This window comes from Cygnus atratus, chromosome 1 (assembly GCF_013377495.2).
Source record: "Cygnus atratus isolate AKBS03 ecotype Queensland, Australia chromosome 1, CAtr_DNAZoo_HiC_assembly, whole genome shotgun sequence".
In the NCBI taxonomy this organism is placed as follows: domain Eukaryota; kingdom Metazoa; phylum Chordata; class Aves; order Anseriformes; family Anatidae; genus Cygnus; species Cygnus atratus.
Genome location: NC_066362.1, coordinates 115280002 through 115301800, shown reverse-complemented (window position 1 = coordinate 115301800; position 21799 = coordinate 115280002). Strand labels below are relative to the sequence as shown.

The 21799-nt window shown below is 44.0% G+C and overlaps 1 protein-coding gene across 1 annotated transcript in view; it reads right to left on the bottom strand.

The window, feature by feature from the left end:
• UMODL1 (uromodulin like 1) overlaps positions 1-21799 on the bottom strand; it is a 44859-nt gene that overhangs the window by 15867 nt on the left and 7193 nt on the right. Inside the window, exons 2-12 of the mRNA XM_050712100.1 lie at positions 21205-21366; positions 20693-20799; positions 18600-18786; positions 17521-17661; positions 16654-16773; positions 14725-14979; positions 14441-14553; positions 12430-12649; positions 8767-8904; positions 7475-8218; positions 4226-4338 (exon numbers count right to left, since the gene is read on the bottom strand). Coding sequence (XP_050568057.1) covers positions 4226-4338; positions 7475-8218; positions 8767-8904; positions 12430-12649; positions 14441-14553; positions 14725-14979; positions 16654-16773; positions 17521-17661; positions 18600-18786; positions 20693-20799; positions 21205-21366 — 2300 coding nt within the window. The remainder of the gene's footprint in view (positions 1-4225; positions 4339-7474; positions 8219-8766; positions 8905-12429; positions 12650-14440; positions 14554-14724; positions 14980-16653; positions 16774-17520; positions 17662-18599; positions 18787-20692; positions 20800-21204; positions 21367-21799) is intronic.

Sequence of the window (21799 nt, the reverse complement as noted above, 5' to 3'; positions counted from 1 at the left end):
GCAGGATGGGAAAACACGGCTCTGCTTGAGGCTTTCAGCTTCTCTGCCTTCACTTCAGACGGAGACACCAGAGAGAGGAACAGACTGGGGGTGTGTATTCAACCTCTTCCTTTCCCAGTCTTGCAAGCCAGGTACCTCTGGAGGGCAGCCGCCCACAGAAAGATCTCCTCCTCCCACAGGAGGGCGGTCACGGGGCACGGCTCCCAGGCGCATGCAGGAGCCTAGGGAGCACACAACAGCTTTGGCATTTCCAGCACCATTCATTCCACCTCCAAGCCCAGCACCAGCCAAAGGAGGAACAGACACAGGCCAGATGGCATCTTCTCCCAGAACAAACCCAAGATGTGACAGAAGGCTAATATTAATTCAGCTGTAAACAACATGTTGAGAAAACATTACACACGGAAAGGCAGACCTGCTTCGGAGAAATTGGGGGGAAAAAAAATCCACAAGTGTTTCCCTTTTCCTCTGGTTGCCCAAACAAGGGGCGCAACAGGACTGCACGGGACTCCCTGCCTACCTGCACATCCCAAGGGAAGCAAAGCATGCACACACAGATGTGCAGAGGTTTGCACTCCTCGTCTGACCCCAACATCTAGCCACAATGCATGCAGAATGCATACATTCTCATGTACCCGGATCCCTGTGTTTTGTAATACCTTTCCCACATGTCTGGCAAGTCTTTTTAGATCCTTCCACATTTACAAATAAAAAGTACAGTGACAGGAAGCATGAGACGTAGCTTTCAAGCCTGGATGAGGCAGGTAGTACGGGCTGTTCTGAGCTGTTACTATTACCATCGTGCTTAGAAGCTGCCAGCAGAAGTGCAACAGGAGAGTGTCTGTGATAAAGGAGCTGCTCTCAGCAACACAAGGACAAATCCCCTGCCGTCCTTGTCATCCCCTCCTCTTCCATCAGGACACAGGGCTCTGGGATGCATGCCCCTTTCCCTTTCTGCCATTTTACAACCACGTGCTGAAAAGCTTTCATCTTTTCATAGTTTTTGTCTGAACTTGTGGACTTTACATACACACACCTGTGACATCCTCCTAGCCCATCTGATTTCACCAGGATTCCCTTCTCATCTTTCTCTTGAAGATTTCAATTTATTGATGCTTCTTTTTACCTCATGTTTGGGATTTTTGTTTGTCTGTTAGTTCGGGGTGTTTTTTGTGGTTGTTGTTGGTGATGATGTTCGTTTTGTTTCTGTCTTTATCCGTATTTTTCCTCAGAAAGCAAGACTCGGAGCTTGACAAGCTTGACAAGCATTCATTTGTATTTGTCACCACTAGGTGACACTGCAAAACCCTTTATTCTGAAGGCTGCCTGATTTCACTACAGGTACCACACCCTAGGCCATCAAAATAATGGTTGATGAAGTGAGGCTAGAAAAGAGAGGAAAAAAAGACTGAACTTTTCAGAAGGAACTAACTAAATACATAATACCCTTGAGTATGAGATTTTCTTGCTAGAAAAATAAAATATCTTGCCATCCATAATTGCATCTGCCATTTCTGTAGCACGCAGAGGAAACACTGGCAATGCCAAACCAAAAGAAATAGGTATGCCAGAAGAAGAGCCACAAGAGAGGAACACGAGCAGAACTAACACCAGCACCGGGGGAAGGGAATGCCTCTTGGTAAAAGAAACGAGAGGCAGATTAAGTATGAGTTAAGGGTGAGACGGAGCCCACACTAAAACCAATGTGCAAGCCTGCACAGCCAGCAGAGCCAGGAATGTGCTGGCATTATGGAAACTGAAAAGAAGTGAGTAAAAGGTACATCACTATGAACAGAACAATAAGATAGCCTGCATGAGCCATGGTATTTCACCCACAGAGCTCACCCCCCTGTCCATGCTTTGGCTGCACCTTCAGAAAGAAGGTATTGGAGCGCACATCTGCCCAGCTACTACCAGCAGCAGCTTTAAGGATCTCCCAAATTGGGAATAAACTCAAATTAACAGAGGGCATGAAATTTCACTGGAATAGTGAAGCTGCCTTAATCGCTGTATCAACACTCATCACACATTCAGATAGCTTTCATTGCAATTATTATAAGTGCATTAAGCTAGATCAAATGAAGGCTACATCAGTTCCAACTGAGGGGTCACCTTGATAAGGCACTATCGGTTATTAGTTTTACACTTTCTGTCAGTCAGTATTTATGACACCAGAATTCAAATCAGCCTTTGGCACTCTGGAATTTAATGCACATCAATGAATGCATTCTCAAGTCAGACCTTTTGTTTTCCTGCCTTGTCTTCTTGAGGACAAGCCCTAGTTCTCATGATGTTCCTTTTGGCTCTTGCAGAAGAGAGGCTGAGCAAAACCCAGGAGGACCAAAACACTTTCTTACCCTTAGCTATGTTGTTCTTCAGTTGCAATGCAAGGAGGATGGTGAAGCTAATGTGGACAATGACGGTGCGAGTTGCCACATCAAGTTTTTACTTCGTTCTCATCTACACATTATTTAAGGAACAGTATTTCTATTTGCTGTGCTGCCAATTTAACCACGTGGCACTTAAGTGCTGGGACAGCTCTACACTAAAGAACATTATACACATTAGGATTTATAAATTCTCTCAATTGTAGATGGTGACTCCAAAGAGGTTTAAGAAAAATCATAGGCAAAATTTATTTAACTGGAACTTGATAGTGCTTTTAAAACCCATGAAACTTTCTCTATCCACTTTAAAAGATCAATTTACGGCCCTTATAACCTGGAAAGGAAATACGCAGTCCTTTTTCTTTTCCTAAATTTCCTTTTCTTTGGTGTCTGGAAACAGAACGTTTGTAATAAAACACTCCTGGCATATTTTGCTGTAGTTGGTACCATTATATATACATTGTCTCAGAGGTAGATGGAATGAGCATTCACACACCGTGCTTGTGGCCAGTCCACAAAACTGTGCTGGAAAAAGGAGTGGGTGCCTTATAATCACAGGTGGCTGTTTTCTGCCTGGAACTTTGAGAGCTGGGTAAAACTGACACAAAACCTCTTTTGGCTCCTTCATGTAATCATTTTACAGATTTTCCAAACACATTTGTATCCATGGTTTTCTGGATGTATTATTTAACTGAATACCCCACAAAGAAAATATATGATTTTAGCCCATTTTAATAATGTGCTATCCCGAAATAGCCTTGGTCAGTGAGTGATGCTGAACGAAAGTGAGGTCAGAGGAGAATCACTCCCTCTTCACTTTGCTAATCACGTCCCGTTGGTTCTGTGGCTGGTTTTCTGACGTGACAGCTCGGGGCCAAAACAACTCAGAGAAAGCTGTGCTGCACTAACACCTCCAGAAAGGTGCAAATAAGTAATAACCAGTGGGCAACCTATATGATATCCAAGAAAACATCATGCACAACTAAACAGACCACACATTTCCCTCCTTACAGTTTCCATGCTGGCCTGAACTCTGCCAAAAGTGTTGCCAGTGCCTCCCCCTGCAGACAGCTGTTTTGGTGACAGGCTGTGACTCTGTACACAGTGAGTGTCTGGGGATGCTTCAGCAGTGTTTGAAAAGGCAGACAATTGTCAGCGATGGATTTATCTTCACAGTTATCAAGGCCTCTAAAAACACAGACAGAGAAGGCAAAACAGCCTAGCATAACCAGTGGTTTCCAAGCAGAGTTGTTTGAGTAAACACCAGCAGGAACACACTTCTGATAACTTTAGCAAGAAATGAGGAGAGAGATACTGTCAGAGGCAATGCCTCAGCATTAAGGGAGTGCTAAAGGAGCAGCTGACATGGCCATGTGCTTTGATGTCCTGTGCTCTAATTAGAGGTGAGGGCAGAGGTGACTTAGCAAGAAACCACTTACTTTCCAGATATGGGGCTACAACAAAGGATGATTATAAGGAATGTCAGCCTTAACATGCTGTGACAAAAGGTAATCATAATCATACAGCTCATTAATAAGCTGCTGCACAGGACAAGGATAGCACAGCACTTTGCAAATATCCATTAACTTTTCAGCATATCCCCGGAAGGAGGAAATAAATAAGCCAGTATAACCAGATACGTGAAGCAGGGGAAATGGAGGCTCCAGAGAATCCCCAAATCCTGGTCTCAATCTAAAACACTGCTGCAGTCTCAGTCAGGACTCAGACCTCCAAGGTACATCAAGGGATGCACATGTGGCATAAATCCTTCATGGGAAACAGATCAGACATGATTTCATCGAGACCAGTAGCAGCTCACATCCTTCTTAGCCACTTACTTCATCGACAAAGAGCTGCGCAAAGTTTTGATATTCCTCACTGCTTGCATTGCTAAAGCCCGGAGAGTATTTCACATTTGTTATCCGCACCATCCCATTAAGTTTCTGGACAGCTGTGAAGTAAGAAAAAGACAATTTAAATACATGCTCCATGGATGGTAGCCCATGGACAAGTGTGTGACAGTCATGGGCATGCATGGCCTCTTGGGGTGTGCATAACAGCAGAAGGCAAGCCCTCTAAAATGTAGTCAGGAGATCAACTACCTAAACACAGGTGTCCAGCACCTGGCTCTACTCTCTCTGGCCTTTGGATACCTCTCAAGAAGGACACAGACCTCCTGTGGGACTTATATCTGCCAGCTCTGTCTTGGATGCTCTGGGGCTTCTGAAATGTTGATGTATGGCAATGTTCAGGCACACAAACTGCTCTCCTAAACTCAGCTCCTGTCCCAGCTCCCTCTACACACAATGGGGAGGCACCAGCCCCTCCAGAGGGCAAATCTTTCCATGGTCCTCCCTCCGTCCTTGGAGGAAGGCTGGACAGCTGCCTGGGATTAGACATCAGCATTTCAGACAGCTAGTGTAAGAAGAGATGGAGCCCAACAGAGTGTAGACCTCCTCCCTGAAGGTGTATATGCTGAATAACATTAAGACAGTCTCAAAATGTTTTTGGTCATTTCTTGACGTTACTGTTTTTGGCATTGTTACCACAGACACTGAAGGTGATCACAAGCAGAAGAGAAAGGACTTCTAAAGGCATGATTCATACCCCTAGCATCGTTTATGGGCTAGCCAGACAAGCTGACTGATATCACGCCATCCCGTGACCATTGCCAGCTAACTGTCTTCACACTGCCTCCCAACTACCAACAGATCATCACCGCTGGCATTATTAAGATCTAACACGTCAGTGTCTTTTATGACTATAGGATTGTCTTCATCAAGGTCTTCAAGGACACTACCACTTAGCTAAGGATTCTGTTTAAAATTGTTTCTGAATCAAGCTACCTGTTTTTATTTTCTGGTGCACCAACTTGCTTTCCTCCTTGCATATTTCTGTCCTGATTTCAACAGTATATAAGACACCAAGTTCCAGCCCTGAGACTGCCATACTCCTACACTGAGTTTTACTCTCCCATATTAGCTGCTTTTACTGAAGCAACAAGAATGGAAAGCAGGGCCCTGTGTAGACTGTATGGATCCTGCTACATCAAAGTTGGTCCTAGTCATACTGAAGACAATAATTCTTTGAGCAGGGACAGGTGCTAGAAGAAAAGAAATAGTCATCAAGCAAAGCTTTGCAGAGGAGAGGAGGAAGTCGTGCCTACTTAAAGCAAGCCACAGCAGGCTTCCTTTATCCCAACATACTTCTGATCCCAAAGGAACCCTCACCACCAACACCAGCAAGATCAACAGATTTGGGCTTGCTTTCTGCTATGGCTTGTCCAGCCATGTTAGCACAGGTATTTAGGAGATAAACCACATTAAGGTATCTGATGGAGAGAGGGGAAAATGTTCTGAACAATTTTCAAATGAAAAAATAAAAATCAGCATTTGAAAGACATGACAGACTAAGGGTTGGCTGTTAACCTTCCAGGTCAGAGATGTTGCCACAAGGAGGAGCTCTGTATTAAACTTCTCCAAAAATGGGGTTTTGCCCTCTGAATTTCCTGCCTCATCCTAGTGAGACAACGCAGTAGTGGCTCTTTATCTTGTTCCCCAGGCATCACCCCTTCACAGGCTTCTTTCCCTGCAAAAGCTGGGCAAAATGACTTGGCTGAACATTTAATTCATCAGGAAAAAAAAAACAGGTTTGTATAAACTGAACTTGTTTGTGTAGAGTTCTTCAATTTGTTTTCCAGATGGAAGAAAATGACCCTTGGTTTTTGTCAGTTAAAATGAGCTATTTTGATGTTTTCCAAAAAAAAAAAAATTTTTGTTGTTTTCTTTAAGAAAAAAAATATATATATATTCTTCCCTACTTTGAAAATGGTGGCGAGAACAGAAAGCAAAGCTGTAAATGGAATTTTTCAGTTCAGGTCTATATGTTGTTCAGTCCAAAATGGTTCTTTCCCCCATTTAGCCAGGAAGAGCTCACAAACTGGTTATTTACCTGGCTCTGTTCCTTGGTCTCACCAATGCCAGGCAGAGCAAAGGATACAACATGAAGGAGAAAGAAAACAAAAGCAGAAAAGAAGCATTGTCATGGCTGCCCAGAGACAGCAGGACTAGGGAAGTGGACGCTGTGGCACTGGTTATCAGGACTGTTGGTGTACTGGTGCCACAGGAAAGCCTGGAGAAGCAGCAGAGCTGCCCTTGGATGACCAAAAAAAGAGTTTCCAAGGAGAAAGGGACGAGGGGGAACCAGAAGTGGGGCTGAGTGAATGAAGACCCCCAGGAACATGAGATCATAGGGAAAGGGAAGAGAAAAGAGCAGAGGAGTGTGGTTTGGGATCGGAGAGATGTGAAAGGCCTGAGAGAAAGAACAAGGACAAGCTGAAACAAAACCGAAATAGGTATCACGAACTTACACACTAAAGAAAAAATACCTTTAGTGATGGGCAGGCACAGCAGCATTCCTATCCCAAACAAAACCATAATTTACAGGCCAAATCTGACTCTAACCTTGAAATATGATTCAGAAAAAATCCCCTAAAGAGCTGTAGTACATCTGCCCAAACCCAAATAGATGAAGCCCTCACTGCCAGCCCAGTTACTCACAGTTAGAGCTCTTGTAAAAGTGGTGCATGGGTTTCCACATAGCTCTTGCCCTCTGGGAGATTTGTGGGGCTCTGCCATGGATTCATGCTCCATGGAGGGGAATAGGAAGGCAGGTTGTCTGCCCTCACAGGTCTCTAAAATAACTCCACGGACTGCTGCTGCAATAGCCTGGTGCCAAAGTACTCAGGAGAAACTGAGATGTGTGGCAGCAGGACAAGCAGCATATGTTTCAATGAGCCACACACAGCACGCTGTATGATTTGCTCTGTCTGCTTCAGGAAGGAGAAATGTAATGTCGATAAACCTAACTGTCAAATAAGCAGAAAGTGAAATTATTTTGACATGCCGATTTAGAAAAAAAGTGCCAATTCCTGCAAGAAAATACTTTTGGCACAGACAAACTAATTTCAGACACCTTCAACCCAGACCACTGAGGACAACTGTGGATCTTTTTGGACTCTGAGTGACGTTTTGTTTCCCACATAGTTGCATTGCCATGCATGCATGCCCTGCTGGATTCATACTCACTGCGGTCCACAGCTGAGCTTGGCGTTGAGCTGGAAGCTGAAGAGAAGCCTGGCAAAGCTGGCAAGCCCATGGTTGCGGTGTATTTCTCAGACCAAGAGCTGTTCTCTCCTGCTGTCTCTGTATGTGTGTCGAGAGTGGCGTTGAGGATGGAAGCTCCAGCATCCCCTGTGACTGGTGGAGCTGTGCTGGGGCTGCCTTGAGAGCGGACTTGAGGCCCTCCAAAAGCTGCATGACTTCTAGTGGTACTGGAGGCTGTCTGATTTGATAACACTGGCAATGGTGAGCTCCTTTGCTCTTGAACTGCCGTGTCCGTGGGTGTATTTGTGAGAGCAGCCACTTGCTGTGATGCATCAGGGGAAGCCTCTGCCACCGAGCTTTGCTGTGATGGACTTACGGCAGTCTGCTGCTCTCCTGTCACAGTCGGTTCCTCGCTGGCTGCCATCTCCCTGGCCGTGGGGCTGCTGTCACTGCTGAAATCTGCATGTGGTTCTGTGTGTGGTGCCAGGCTTTTTTTCCAAGGAGCTGGAGGAGCACTGGTGGGAGAATGACGGTGGGGTGCTTGCTTCTCACCCTGGGGCAGCACTGTAGGCAGGTGTATGGTGGTGCTTATCTCGGAGCCTACAGTGGCCACTGTCTCGGTGACAGAGGGGGAAGCAGAGGTTGCAGGGCTTACTTCAGGAGCAAATTCTGTGCTGTCTGCTACTTTGAGAGCCGTCATGTCACTGAGAGGGTTCACGATCTCACCTGCAACAGAACAGACACACTTGCAGTGGAACCTGAATTTGGACAAGGAGGCACCAGGGCATGCCAGGTCTGGCCTGAAAATTGGGCTGAGACCACCCAGACACGTGCAATAGCATTACAGAAACAGGTCTTGGATATTTCATTAGGGCATTGTAGCATATATGATTTTTATGGTATTGAATCTCATTTGTGCCTACACGAAGAAGCGGATTTAATTCCTGGGTCTCCTCTTCTGGATGGCAGGCTATGGATCATTACAGTGGAAGAAATTAGGCACACAGATACCAAAAAAGCAAAAAGCATGCCTCATGTCTCTCTGCAATCAGTCTTCAGGCTATCAAGGGGGTGCTCAGAGAGATTGTATGTGAAGACATATATAGGGTTCATCTTTGTGTTCAGAGAGGTTCTCCTTCAGCTAGGGACTGCAAAGGTGCATCTATATACACTTTGTGTGCTATATAAATATTTGTGAGAAAAACAGGTAGAAAAACATGACTTATTCCAACTTTTCATGGCAAAGGAAAACTACATGCCAGTCTTTTGCTCACCCTCACAGTTTCTTCCAGGTCGGGATGGATTGGTGTCCACGGTTGTCTTGCATCTGCACAGGTACGAGCCCATCACATTGATACAATCTGCAAACGCGGAGCAGTCATTCTCGGCGTGGGAAGCACATTCATCCCAGTCTGTAAGAGCAAAACCAGATCAGTCAGACAGCCCTCCAACTGACTAAGCTAGAAATCATCACAAATTAGTCCTTTCTTCAGCATTTGAATTTAAGAATGTGGTCTGCCTTTTTCATCATTTGCCTGACAGACAAGCTCTGAGTGGTGCAGAATGCTATCTGTGTTCTTGTGCTGTCACATAAAAATTAACATTTGTCCTTGTACTCTTAAAAATATTTTCTCCAGGTACGGATTATTTTTTCAGATCTTTTTTAGACATTCTTTTTTAGAATTAAAAACATTTTAAGTGAAAAAATATTGTAGGTTTGTACTACAGCTATATCATAAGCATATAGTTCTGCATATGGTACCTCCAGATCAACTGGATAATGAAGAGTTCTGTTACCACTAGCTACCACTAGCTAGAATATTAAATAGGGTCTGAATCCAAATTGTTTTCTGCATCAGATAAAAGGTAAATGCAAACAGCTCCCACAAAAAAAGCACTCTTCAACTCTTAACAGAGGAAGTGCTACGGGCAAAAACTCTTAATAACTTATTTATTTTCTCAGGTAACACTACACAGCTGTGATCCTCTTTCTGGTAGTCTCAGAAAAAAGGTCCTGGTTCAACAAGGCATGAATATTCTGTAAGGGTGTTCCTTAAATCTAATTTCAGCCACTCTGAATAAGTTAGAGGTGCTCCTTCCATGGAGTTATGTACCAGATTTATGGCTGAGTATCTTCACTCTTGAAGGATTTTGTTCTGGAGTCTTATACTACCATTTGCACCCTGCTCCAGCAGACAGGCAAAGTATGAGTTAATGCTTTGCACATGAATAATCCCAGTGAATTCCATGTGACCCCTCCCTGTGTGCACTCACTTGTGCACATACATACATTCACTGCCTCAGGGCAGAAAGTGAGGGAGAGCAGAAAACTAGACTGAGCACCGTGTCTTGGGTCAAATAATTTTGATCAGAGGCTAGAAAATTGTTTTGAACAATGTGTTGCCATAAGTGCTTGTTCTGCAAACACGCAGAGATTAGTCACTGTGATTATTACTCAGAAACAAAGGAAAGTCCCAGTCTAGAAACAGAAAGCACAGAGCATGTGTACATGCACATACGTGTGCGTATTTTTGCTTGCACACAGGCTTCCCCAACCTTGATTCAGTTCTTTTTCCTTTCTTCCCCATTAGATAATTGTTGCCATTAGATAATTCCTTGTGCCTATGGCCACCATCTCCCTGCTAATCTACAGTTTAAGCCACTCAGAGGGAATACAGGAGCATGCAGGACTGACTAAAGCACTAGCAATGAAAGTGCTCTCCCTGATGACTTATTATGCTACGAGGTAAATGTGGCTCTTGATGGCTTCAAACACCACCCAAGAGATGCTCCAGTGCTAATTGCCAAGTAACTTACATTCTCTGGCTCCACGGGCTCTGGGGGTTTCCTTTCCCATTACTTAGCACGACTTTTTAAGCAGCCCATCTCTGATAGCCACATTCAGCTACACATCAGGCCAAAACACTGATCTTGTCTCCTCAGTGCTCCATGGCAATAGTACATGCACTCTCTGGCCTCTCCCATTTGGCAAGTACCTTCCCCACACACAGCTCAACCAACAGTCCCACTCCAAGCATTTTAAAAAAACACCACTGTGTTGCTCTGATAACACATTGTACCTGTAGGGGGTATATGCAATGGGTAAAAATCCATGAAACTCCTTGCCAAATGGTGTTGCAGATGTGAAATGTTCACGTGACTTCACAGGGAGCACAAAATTTAAAATTCAGCTCAATAGCTCATGGAGGAGAAACCCAAAGAAATCACTTTGGATTCAGGGAATCCTGGAGCTGAAAACGGTTGGTGGCTAACAGAGTGTTAGAGAGGGACATTGCCTACACTTTCCATATTCTTGCATGATATCATGCTATATGGGCCTTGGGCCTGACTCCGCAAAGTCCCCTTCTCCTTCCTTACCATGCCTCACAAAACAAACAGTTTAGCGCCTCTATTAACCATGGCAGAAAGTTTACTAATTATATGAGACTACAAAGAGAAATGCCATTGCTCCACTCCCTGCAGTTCTGCTATCCCTCCTGACTTTTCATCTTTGCAGTTCCAGAGCTGAACTCTCTCCTCTGCCACAGTCACGAAACCAAGCACGTTGCCTTTTGGTGGCCACCAAGGATCCAGGTGGCATTGCTCCACAGGTGCAAGAGGAGCCATGTGGTCTTACTTCCAAAGGGCCCATCCCAGGGTGCTCAGGGGTAATGAAGCAATAGAGCCTATTATACAAATCCTTTCTTAAGTCTCCCTCCTTGGAGATCTTCAAAGGCCACCTGAACATGGTCCTGGGCAGCCTGCTCTGGGTGGCCCTGTTGAGCAGGGGAATTGGACCACATGGCCTCCAGAGGTCTCTTCCTACCTCAACCACTCTGTGATTCTGTATTTCCTCCATGCACTGCGCTCCTTGGCCTTGTTTTCCACATCTGACTTTAAGAAGCTCATGTCAAACAAATGCTTCTCAGCGCAGAATTAGCTCTAGCCCTAAGGAGGAATGGGGGAGTTGGCTGCTCTCCTGGATAAGAGTGCTGCTTCTGGAAGCCATCTGGCTTTCGTGCAATTAAAAAAAAAAATCTTACTCCTTCTTCTTCCCCACTCCTTCAGCCCCAGGACACTCAGAGTCCCTGTGCAGGCAGGAGAATATCAATAATGTTTGTAAAGGATTTTGGCACTTCTGCATCTTGCAATTCAGTTCCTGTTAGCACTGTGATGTTTGCAGGCTTCAGGTGCAGTTTGTCTCTTCTGTTTTTTTCCTGTTCTCCCTAACCTCTGTATGCTCTGCAACTCCAAAGGGAGTTTTCCCTAATCGCAGCAAATAAGCTTTTAAGGGCTCAGTACATGGAGAGAGAAGAATAGCCCATTTTGTTGACTTTGGCAACCCTTTGAGCTCTGGCTGGCTCTGCCAGTTGGGAAACCTGAAGCCAGAACTTAGCCCTTTGAAGATAAAAATGGTGATTACTGAAGATCAAACAAAGGCCTAGTTTAACATAAATTCCATACGTGCTTCTTCAGTCCTATTCACTGAGAGGACATTTGGGAATTTCTCCGACTAGATTTCCTAAACCCTGGCCCAAGTACAACTCCATAGCCTTGAAGCACAAAACCATTTAGAGGGCATGAGTATCTAAAGGCTACAAATATCCCAAAGCAATCCTGTCCTCAGCTCAGTGTGAGAAAGATCTTTCAAACTTCCCACAGCTCACAAAGGAGAGAGAGAAAGGAAAATTAATGTGGAAATTAAGGGCTCCTCTGCTCCTTAAACACCATGGAGGGAAGCAGTGCCTGCAGCTACCAGGGGACAGATAGTGCTCCTCCTTTTTTGTGGCTTTCCCTCCAACAAGCCATCTAAACTCCACATACTTTGTCTTCCTATGAAGTACTTTTCAGGAAGAATGCTGGTGATACTGTGCATGATCAAAATATAAACACTCTTCTGTTGTCAAAAATAAATAAATAAATAAAATTTAAATTACCTTCTATTGCGGAGTTCTGCTGATCCACCAAAAGTACAGAGCCATTGTACAGGTAAGAAAGCATTGGAGCAAAGGTGGAGGCATCAACTGGAAACTCAGGATCCTGCACAGCAACTCTGAGCCTCACAATGATGCTCCCAGCTTGCAGGGATTCAGTCTGCACTTTCAGTTTCCCAGTCTCATATAAAGCAGTAATGTTAGGTGGAAATGAATTCGCAACCTGAGTAGAGTTAGAGACGCAGTGACAATCAGAACCCAGCAGCAACAGATGATTTTTTAAAACCACAGTGGTACTGTTTTCAAAGGTTTATATACATGCAACATTAGTAGGAAATGTGGTAAAAAGAAAATAAAAAAAAAGTCTCAAAGCGTTTCAAAGATTGTTTACACACACGGAAGTGTGAGTCTCCTTGGTGCACCTAGGTACCTTTTAAAATAGTACCCATCTGACCTCAGGCAATCTGAATGTGACCACTGTACATTGGAAGACCCAACTGCATGGATGCAGGCTGGTATGTGCCACTTGGTGGTAGTGCCAGACAATGGTTCAGGAAATATTTCATTTACCAGCACAGGAATAATTTTAGCTCCCGGTGGCTATTTGAAACTCACCAGTCCCAGCCCAGCCTGCAGCTGAGTCCAATGACAAAGGCAACTCAGGGTGAGAGGCAAGAAAAATGAAGGGGATAACTTCAAGAAAATGTGTTCGAGACAGCCCACCTTCAAGGAAATATCACAATTACACCATGGTTGACTACCAATCAAGTAAGTAGACACATGAATGGAACAATGGTGTTACTCTGAACATTAAATACTGGTGTCAGTATATGAGCTGTGCAGGGGTTAGCAGTTTTGCCTCACATCCCTTGAAAACATCTCTGTGCTTGAGCCTTTTGTTCATACCTCCAGCTCAAAGCATGCCTTTGAGCATGCAGAGCAGCACCATAAATCAACTCATCTTTGCTCCCGTTCAGCCTGTTTGCTCCAAAAATTCCTACATACAAGCTGTTTAACTGACCTAAGTTCAGATATGAGTGAGGAGGCAAGAAAAAGAGGAGAGAGGAAGTGAGAAGGGGATGCTGTGCTCCCAGTGAGGCAGAAGCAACACAGATGGGCATCACTCCTTTTCCTTCCCAACTTCATGATGTCAGGTAGGTCTGCATCAGCCTCAGAGGAGATTCACTGATAAAAATCCTCCTGCACAACAAAAGCGAGCAATTTGCAGCTATGGAAAATAAAACCACGTCAGGAGGTTTGAGTTGCAATTTCTCATGAGCCTCTTCTGGGCTGCCTTTGAAAATACAGCTCCAATGTTGTTGCAGTATTTATGTACTTATTTTCCCCTCAGATTTATATTGACAAATATTTATGAGTCCCCCTTTGTTTTGGGAAAGTCTAGTTTTGGATCAAGATCTGAATTCCTCTGTCTGGGACCTGTACTGTAGAGCAAAACTGTAAGAGATTGCCTGTTTGGGAAGCTGAGAGCTGGAAGCAGAGTTCATGACTCAGGTTTTGTTGATGGCTGATTACACCTGAGCATTGACAATGGCTGCACGTGGGCGTGCAATGAATGGGGCTGGAGAAGAAAGCCTGGCCCCACCGCTTTGCTTAAAGAAAAAAGCTCTGCGAGCAGCCAAACACTTAGTGAGAGGACAGCACTGAAATGAATGCCAGCTATGTCATTTCAATAATCCATTAAAAAGCCTCAAGTCAATTTAGTGTGAGTTTACTGCCAAAGTAAAGATCCAAGGAAAGGAGTCCCTGTTGCATGCCTGGATTTCTAATTCCTTTACTCTTCTGTAAGGGAAAATTCTCATAAGCTCCATTGCTAATAAGACCAAGGGCTTGACCTGTTTAGTCAGTTGGATTTTGTTTTAATTATAAAGAAAGGTCATAGGAAACAATATTATAATTTCCAGGGGACATTTGAGCCAGGCACAAAATACTCTAGTTCATTAAATAAATTCTAAATTGAAGAAAAATACATTACCCAGATATACTTTAGCATTACCTCTGTAAGCAACAGTCTTGAAAATTCTTCATATGCTGAGCTGCTGGCGTCACGGAAATCTTCAGTGAAATTGTAGTTGAGAATCCTCATAGTAACACCAAATATCTTAGCCTCTGTAGGACACAACATCAAAACACATACTGACAAAGCAGAAGAGGAAAAGATCCAGTCAGAACTGATGCACCCAGACCAAAATGTTAGATGCATAGCCCAGCACTGAGAGCCAGCAGGAACACAGTGTTAGTGCTGGATCTGTAGCCACTATCACCTGCATGGCTATTTACCTGTTTTAACATTTTGATGGGAGATGCTGGTTTTTCCACAGGCTTCATAGCTGATCTCCACTGAATACATCACGCCTGCTTCCAGTCCAGACACATTCATTTTCATTTCCTCTGTTTTCAGGTTTTGTACAATCTCCTCGCCCTTGAACACTTGGACTTGGAAAGTATGGTTTAGCGTAGACTCGACATGCCAGGACATTTCAAAACTATTGCTGGTAACACTGAAGATTCGGTGGTTTCTAATTGCAGAGGGATCTATCGCAATCCCAGAAAGAGTCATCACAGAAAAAACAACATTTCTTCTTTAAAGCACTGTGATATCACAAATCCTTTATAAACAAGCACTTTGACAGTCAATAGGGGAAGCTCCTCTTTACATTATGTCAGGACAGATTTGGTTCCCTCGTCCACGAACCATCCCGCTAGACTGATTAATTGGGTGTTTACTCTTTTTATTTCCTTTACTATATATTTATGTGTTGAATTTCTATTAACACTAATAACCATCCAGTGAGCTACAGGTTCAGGCAGCAGAAATAAGTTTGGAAGAGCAAATCTGTGTACTCTACATGTATTTACACCTGCTTTGCTTGTCACTTTCATCATTAAAATGCACCTCTTCAGGCAAAGGCTGCCTTGATTTATGCCTGGAAAAACCCCACAGACAGCAGCTTTTACAAGCTGGGGGCAAAGCAGGGGTGAGCATTTTACCTATTTATGCCATGCTAGTCCAGTGCAATCATTGTCATGTCAATGGGAAAAGACAGAACCCTTCAGAGACGATTCCCCTCCTCAAAGGAGGAGGAGGTGTCTAAATCAGGTAGGGTGAACTGCCTTCTGGCAGGGACTGCCTGTCCCCACCAACTAGAGGGAGAGCTGAGATGATGAGGACAGACTGGGCACACCTCCTGTAGACAGCTGGGGTCAGGTAAGAACATCAGCCCCCACACTAAACTAGAGACCACAGCATGCTGCTGCCACAACATCCATTCTTTCATGCTAATGGCTAGCCTAAGGAAAAGGGTTGTTTTCTTCAGCTATTTCAAAGGGAAACATTTGTTTCCAGGCCTCCGAGCCGGGCGGGTGCCAAAAGCCTCCAAAGCCATGCCACCCCTGCTCTAGAAGGACTTTGGTCTAATTCCTTTAGCTTCAGCTTGGATCAGAAGCTGTGGATAAAGATGAAGATCAAGAAAATTCAGCCTGCCTCTGCGAACTAGACAAAGAACTACTTAAAGCTATTTCCTCCCACAAGAAGAACAGGATGTTGTTAAAAAAAGATTGTGACCATTCTCATCTGAAAGGACTGAAGTCACTGATACAAAGATAACTCTGTCAGGCTTTGTTCCCATCACAGTCCCTCAGACAGCTGTAGTGCATAGCAGGGAGCATTCACAAAGGCTAACTTATATACAAGGTAGCTGTGGCCAGGTTCTCTGACTCGTGCCCCACCAGACTCCCATGGCCAGCAGGAGCTCCTGCACCAGTGGCAGATCCTCCTGTACCTCAGTGCGGGACAAGCCCAGGATGTGCATTCAGCAGAGCCCAGGGACAAGTGAGTGGTGCTGGCCTCCCACAGCCCTTGCTGGCATGCTTCCTCATGCTGGACAATTTGGGTTACCTGTGACAGGACCTGTGCTTGAATGGCATACCAGGCACCAGTGGCTCAAGTCAGCCCACCTCTTCCAGCAGCAGCCATGGGGGTAACAGTGGGGCTTCTCCAGGGGTCACCTCACAGCTCCACAGCCCCTGATCCAAGTCTCCCGTTACAGGACCCTCTCTCCTGCTGTTTCTGTAGGAGGAGATTCACTCCAAAACTACCATCAGCTTTTGTGAACACCCTCTTGTAATTCAACTAGCCCCAGGAAAAATGGATCACAAAGTGCCTGAATTAAAGCAAAACAATATTCATTCAGATCCAAAGTTACTTACAGCAACCAGCATCTGTAGATTGGTTAGTTGTGGACAAGAGACTTGAATTACTTATAGATGGAGAGCTATTGCTAGCATTAATGGGATCCAGTTCTGAGCTTGGTGTAGACAATGCCATGCCTAAGGGACAAACAGCATTATCGAAGAGTTAAAGCATTCCTAACAAAGCAAATCCAAAGTAATACCAATCACATTTTCACCAGCTGAAAAGTAGCAATAGAAGTAATATAAATAGAAATGAAAAAAAAATGTATTATCATATCACACAAGCATAAAGCAATACATTATCTTAATTTTTGAGATTAAAGGATTGTTAAATTGTTTTCTAACTAGAGCATTGGATCTGCAAGCACTGATTTATCTCATTATCTTCAAGTCTATTAGTAGGCTCATTGGTGTCTGTTGGCTGTAAGTACATGCCTATATTTGTTGCTGAACTGGTGCTGAGAAGAATTATTTCATGCATCATCGAAATCCAGCTGCCTCCAGCAGAGGACTCACTAACAGTGCAGCAGCTCAGGGTGGGACTGGACAGCTATGGAGTCCAGGCTGCAGTCACACAGTCAAAACAGGAAGGAGACTTCATGTACAAATAACGTCACTAATCACGTTCCCCCGGGAGGCTGGCGAGGAGTACTGACAGTGAATGACTTGCTCTGAGAAGCAGTCAGGGTCTGATGCTAGAAGTTTTGGCAGGTGAGTAAGGACAGCTCTAGGTGAGATATGAGAAACAGCCTGGAACTTTTAAATAAATACACTGCATTTCGTCATAAACAGCTAGCAAGATGGCTTATAGTTGCTCCTGCAGTTGACAATAAAGCCCAGCAGACACATTCTCTGTACTTCAGTGACACCTACATTTCTTACCTTCCTTTCCTGTGCTCAGCTGGTGAGGGTTGACATCTGCATGTTCATGCTCAGGGTTGCAGCTGTAGTAACCCTCCAGATTTACACAGGTGTTTTGCTTAGGACAAGCATTGAATTCAGCGTAGGAACATTCATTGACATCTAAGAAGAAGAACACTTATACAGATACTGACAGCAGCATCAAGATTGATCTGCAGTGTATATAGACCTGCTCTGGGTAGGATAAATTCTGTTTAAATCTGTAGTAACTCTGATTAAGCAATTCCAGATTTATGTGGGTGCAATGAAATCAGAATGTCATCCTTCGCTGAAACTAGCCCCCATTTGGTTATAACCCCATCACTTTTTAGTCAGATTATTGGGTTAAGATGAAAATTAGCAGCAGCTCTCTCTTATAGTTCCAGGGTGCTATCCAAACCTGAGAGAAGTTCGTGGCAGAGGAAGGAGATCTACCCAGGGATCTCACTGAAAGCTGGATGGAGTTTTCAAAAGTAAATACAGAAATAGAAGTGATGACAAATAGTGCTTATGGATGCGTTTCAGGAGTGAAAATATTCACATAACTATGCAATAATAAATAGATTAAATTAATTTAAACCAAACACATTTAAATATTTACCTAACATTTAAAAAGTAGGTTAATAAACAAATACTCCCTTTTTCATGCAAGACTGTGGAAGCATCACAAGTCCATAAAAACAGAGTATATCTGATTCCCAAGAATACTTCAAACACTTGAGAGCCTGTTTAATACAACTAGCGATTGTGCTACAAACTTGAATACCTTTGCTTTTCCATATGAAGAAGGGCTATGTTATTAGGAGAAAATAAATTTATTTGAGGAAGCAGAAGTATTCCACTCCAAACTATTTATTCTAAAATTAACTACAACCCTCTCTTCATCCTATAACATCTGGGTTATGGCCATATTTGCAAAGGTTAGAAGATCCACTACACTTTGTTTTTGAAAGCCAATTGATAGTCATGCAGACAAAATCCCAAGTGAAGAGGGATGAAGCCCCTGAACCTTTTCCCTGAACCGTCCCTCAGTGACAGGATTATAGTAAATAACCTTGCACATCCGTGTCCAATCACTTCATAGACGCGCTTCACAATGTCTTTCAAGGAAGAAGAAACCTCTGCTAGTGGAGCTGGTTGATGCAGTCCGATGAGAACCTGAGATGCCACTGCCCCAGAGTATATTTCTGCTTGGTTACTCTGGATATGGTGCACAGAGGCATTCAAGGGCTGTAATGCACCAGTAATCTGGAAAACAGGTGAGCAAACACGTTGGTATCTCATTTCTTTATCAGTACAGCTGTATACAAATGAGACATAATCTATGCAATGATTATCATCAGAAACTGAGTGCAGAAAGCACCAATTCAGAAAACTCAGGAAAGCAGTAACATTTTAGTTATATATGTATGCAAGGTGAGCTCTTCTTATCATGACATTTCACAAAAGAGTTACAGTATAGTAAATCCAATTTAAGGAAGGTGTGGAGCTGCATGTCAGATCTTACATGCTTAGACGGGAGGATATAACACAAGAAAATATGGAAAAGTCTCTTTGACATGTAATGCTTAAACGCCAAAATTGCCATAGGCAGAATATATTTTAGACAGGCTATTAAAGAGCATCCAAGCTGTTCAACACTCCCCATGTCAAGCAACTAAAAAGACTGCTGGCAAAGGAAATAGAAATAAAAGAGAGAAAAGCAATAGACTGTGGAAGAAGGCTGGTACTGACAGCCATGGAGAGACCTTAGGACTGGCCAAGTCATCACAACTGGGAGTCAGGAACCAGATAAGGGTGGTGGTGATGGGCTGAGCATTAGAAGTCAGTACAGCAGACAAGGCCTGGAAAACATTCCTTTGAGTAGTGGTTCATTGCTAATCTTCATTTCTTATTTCCTACTTTTTGAGTGTTCAACTCTGCCATAGCTTGCTTTAGACCAGCTGTAAGAGTCTTAGTAGATCACTGTGCACTACTCCTTACCACACAGGGACCGAGCTAAGGTTTCTCACTTTTTTAGGGTATCAGAAGCGGGAATTCAGGTAAGAGGAAGGATTAAATCCATGCAACATCCCCACACTGCTGCTACCATCCATGTTCTCCTGCCTGTCAATGCTAAACTGGGATGGGAGAAGTTTTCCTTTGCTACTTGCCCACACCTAGATGGAAACTGTGGAGGATCAGAAATGAAAACAGAGTGACATAGGGAACTGTCTCCTTGGGTACCTTTCAAAGCCCACATCCAAGCCTGGTCTTCTCCATGAGGTGGTGACATGTACTAGGGAAAAGGCCTGGAGGGTCTTTGTCCAAGTTCATTAATGCCTTTCCTAAAAACCACTCAATGGACAGAGAGATCCCCCTTGTCCCAACGTGAGTTTAGTTTGCAGCCTGGCTCCTTCCTGTAGGCCCCTCTTTAAAGAAGTGAGCCAGAAGGGCAAACACCTCACACCCTTGTTATGGTTTGTTTTTTTGGTCGCCTCAGATTCTTCCTCCCTGTGGCGGCTGGGGCGCTGAGAGGCAGGCCGCGCTGCTGCCCTGTGGGCCTGCACATGTTACTATGGCCACTGCTCATCCACGCAGGAGGCAGAGCCTCCGACTGATGGAAAAAGCAATTCCCTGCTGTCTCCTGGGGCGCTGCTGCTGTGGCAGGGGTGACAATGAAATGCCCTTGCTCCAGACACGGTCCCTCACCACCAGCCTGGGTTCTCACTGGGTTTTGGCACTGCAGAATCCACCTCCCTTGTAGCTCCCAGTGTCATGGATCTGAGCTCTCTCTTGAAAGGTTCAACTCAAAACCAAACTATGCAAACCATGAAATCCAGACACAGTCTGTCATAAACCCAAAACTTAGCTGAGCTGAAGCAGGAAGAAAACTATTTCAGACGGTGAAAGCTTTCTCTGCCTCTTGGCAGAAATCTGAAAAATTTACTATAGAATCTGCTAGATCAATTTTACTTGAGCCCTGTGAGGATGAGGCTGACATTCACCAACTAGGAATATATGAGGGCCAAAAAACAGGGGGAGCAGCTGGCAAGGTGGTGCCCAGCTTGGAGGACCATGGGTTCCCTCCTGGGCTGAAGCAAGTGGTAGTCAGTGAGTAACAGAGGTGTGAACATGATGCACAACACACGAGAGTGCTTGCGTTTGTACATACCATGGAGTGCAAAAGGCGTGAATGATTCAGAAGGTGGGAATCCACTCTGATTAATTCATTAAAATCCATCTTCACCAGCACTGTCACGTTGTACCAGAATACCCTTTCTGAAGTGTACAAATAAAACAGCCAAGTCATCTGAGGTAGGATGCTATAGAAAGCTACAGAGCTGTAGGCAGGCTCTGAGAAAACAAGGCAAACTTTAACTTTGAGATTATGAAGGGCCCGTGTGCATCAAACAGCTGCTGCTCCAGTCACCATATGCTGCAGACAGCAGCATCAGCTGAGGAGGAGAAGCCATGTGAGGTCCAACAGACCTGTAGCACCCCCAGCTCAGCCCCCACAGGCTCAAGCACTGAAAGCAAATATCCTGGAGTTAACCCAAGGCAGATTCCCATATTTGTTTTATGAAGAGCTATGGTAACAGTTGTTGTTCTGCCCACTCCCACCCTCAGAAGGAAAAAATAAGCACATTTCTATTAGAAGCAGTCTTGAATTTATCAGTAACATACCCTTTGGCTTTGGATCCACACAGCCCTCTCCTTTGGATGAGTTGCAGCACTTTTTAAGCCCTGGACATTCAGCATCGAACGTGCAAGGATAATCAGAGGTTTCCATATTCTCCATTGGACAGATACCAGGTCTTGAGGCAAATACACTGGACCTGTTGAGCGCTAAGTAACAAAACATTTTGGAGAACAAAAACACAGCAAATTGTTTCCATAAAACTGTGCCATTTAATTTATAGCAAACACTTCCCTCCTCATTTTAGAAGTGTGTCTGTTCTGAGGTTTTCATGGTGACAAAACAGGAGCCTAAATGTCTTTATTTCATTTCAGAAGTGTAAAAGTTCTCAGAATTTTCTCACATTCATGACATTTCTGCTACAGAAATCTGAACTGATAATTTTCCACTAATAAAAATATATAGACAGATAGATAGGCAGAATGGTAGATTAGATAAATAGATGGATTCTAAATGTGGAGAAATTGGAGCACTGCAAGACAGAAAATGTACGTGGTGCCAGCTATGACTAATCCAAATGCTGTATAATGATCAAAGCAAACAAGTAGTGTCTATGCTAGAAATCAGTTTTTATTTAATCTT